The sequence below is a fragment of the Rosa rugosa genome, chromosome 4, assembly GCF_958449725.1.
Source record: "Rosa rugosa chromosome 4, drRosRugo1.1, whole genome shotgun sequence".
Lineage (NCBI taxonomy): Eukaryota > Viridiplantae > Streptophyta > Magnoliopsida > Rosales > Rosaceae > Rosa > Rosa rugosa.
Window position 1 is genome coordinate 45,808,843 of NC_084823.1, and position 1,767 is coordinate 45,810,609.

The window sequence follows — 1,767 nt, forward strand, 5'->3', positions numbered from 1 at the left end:
CATTGCTATTTTTGGCACTGTAATTTTGGGTTTTGGGGTGGAGACTTGGTACTTTTCATATAATAAAACATACGTTTGATTATCAGCCGTCCGTACTAAAATAAAATGCAAATTATACGTATTGCGATATTTATATACATCTGTAAGGTTTATAAGTTCGTTTTTACAATTTTACAAACCTTCACTTATCATTTTGTAATTCAATGATTGAAACTATTGATCATATGTTAGATAATTTTTTTTAAGATTAATAATTTTTTTATAATATACATCAAATTTGCAGACAAATATACATTGTCGAATAACTAAACTGTGTCCGAGCTGTTCTCATCTTGGGGCTTCCGTACTCTATTCGTTATTGTTAAATTAACAATTGAGAAGCAACCTTTTCAGGGCCCTAGCTGGGAAAATAAAACTGATAGGTTATGTGGTGGAGATATTTTTCAGAAGCTTCTGTCATTATTACAATATTATTATTGGTCAAAGTCCTCCATACCGAACACGTTTAGAAATATCAACAAAGAAAAAATCAAAGATTGAAGGAAAAAAAAATAATAACCCAAGAGAAAACAAATCACATGTCTCTCCAGTCTCCACTTGTATTCCTAAACTCCATTATCTTGTATCAGACACCACAAAAGTATATAAATACAGCAACACTTTGCTTTTCCAATTCATTCATCTCCCTCCCAGCTTTCTACAACATCTTTGAGCACCCAATTTCATAAACAGAGTTTCCTTTCTTCACAAACACAAAAACAATCCCAAAACACGTACAAAAATGAAAAGAGGGGGAAACAAGAAGTGCCTAGCCTATGTTGCTATTTTCATCGTGTTTCAAATCATAGTGATCACGATCTTCGCACTCACCGTGATGAAGATAAAGGGTCCCAAAGTCAGGTTCCAAACCGTGACTGCCAGTAACTTCAACTCCGGCAGCTCAAGCTCTCCGTCTTTCAGCGCCGATTTGGTGACCAAATTTGCTGTCAAGAACACGAACTTCGGTCACTTCAAATACCCCAACAGCACTGTCTCAATCTTGTATGATGGCCAAGTAATCGGGTCTGCTGATGTCCCAAGCCAGAAAGCCAAAGCTCGATCGACAAGGAGAACTGACATCACCATTAGCATTAGCTCGGACAAGTTGACAGCTGGAACCACAAACCTCACAAGCGCCATCAACGCTGGGGTTGTGAACCTAACCAGTGAGTCCACTTTGAAGGGGAAGGTCGAGTTAATGAAGATCATCAAGAAGAACAAGTCTGGTAAAATGAGCTGCACCATGTCGCTCAATTTGTCAACCAAGGCTGTTGAGAAGTTGATGTGCAAGTGATCAAAAGTTCTATATATGTTAAATGTAAAATTTTGGGGCTTTGAACTTTGTTTTGGGGCTTTGAACTTTGTTTCTATGTGTCTGTTTGATCTAGCTAGTATTCCATTTGTATCTTTTCCGTTTTCATTTTGGGTATCGGAGATGTACTTTGTAGTCGGCATTTGGGTTATTGAGTTATATATTGATTATACATTCTTTTACTATTATGTTAATGTGAATTATTGAGATTGATGTATCCTCCTTTTGGAAGGCTTAAGTGCTTAACTAGCTAGCTAGGCAGGCAAGTGAGGCAACATATATCATAATTAACCACGGATTAAACAGTATATGTAGTAATCAATTAACACCCTACAATTTTGATTAATGAAATAATACTACATGGGGTGAGTGCTCGTCGGATAATTCATCCTACCAAGGAGGGATATAATGTTCTA

General features: G+C 36.7%; 1 protein-coding gene across 1 annotated transcript; it reads left to right on the forward strand.

The window, feature by feature from the left end:
* Positions 1–666: 666 nt before the first annotated feature.
* Positions 667–1,539, forward strand: LOC133743153 (late embryogenesis abundant protein At1g64065-like). The gene has a single exon (XM_062170974.1). It carries the CDS (start codon positions 782–784, stop codon positions 1,331–1,333), a length of 552 nt encoding a protein of 183 aa, XP_062026958.1. The 5' UTR covers positions 667–781; the 3' UTR covers positions 1,334–1,539.
* Positions 1,540–1,767: the final 228 nt, after the last annotated feature.

Excerpts from the sequence above, each read along its gene's own strand:
- LOC133743153 (XM_062170974.1), top strand. The coding sequence starts at position 782 with ATGAAAAGAGGGGGAAACAAGAAGTGCCTAGCCTATGTTGCTATTTTC.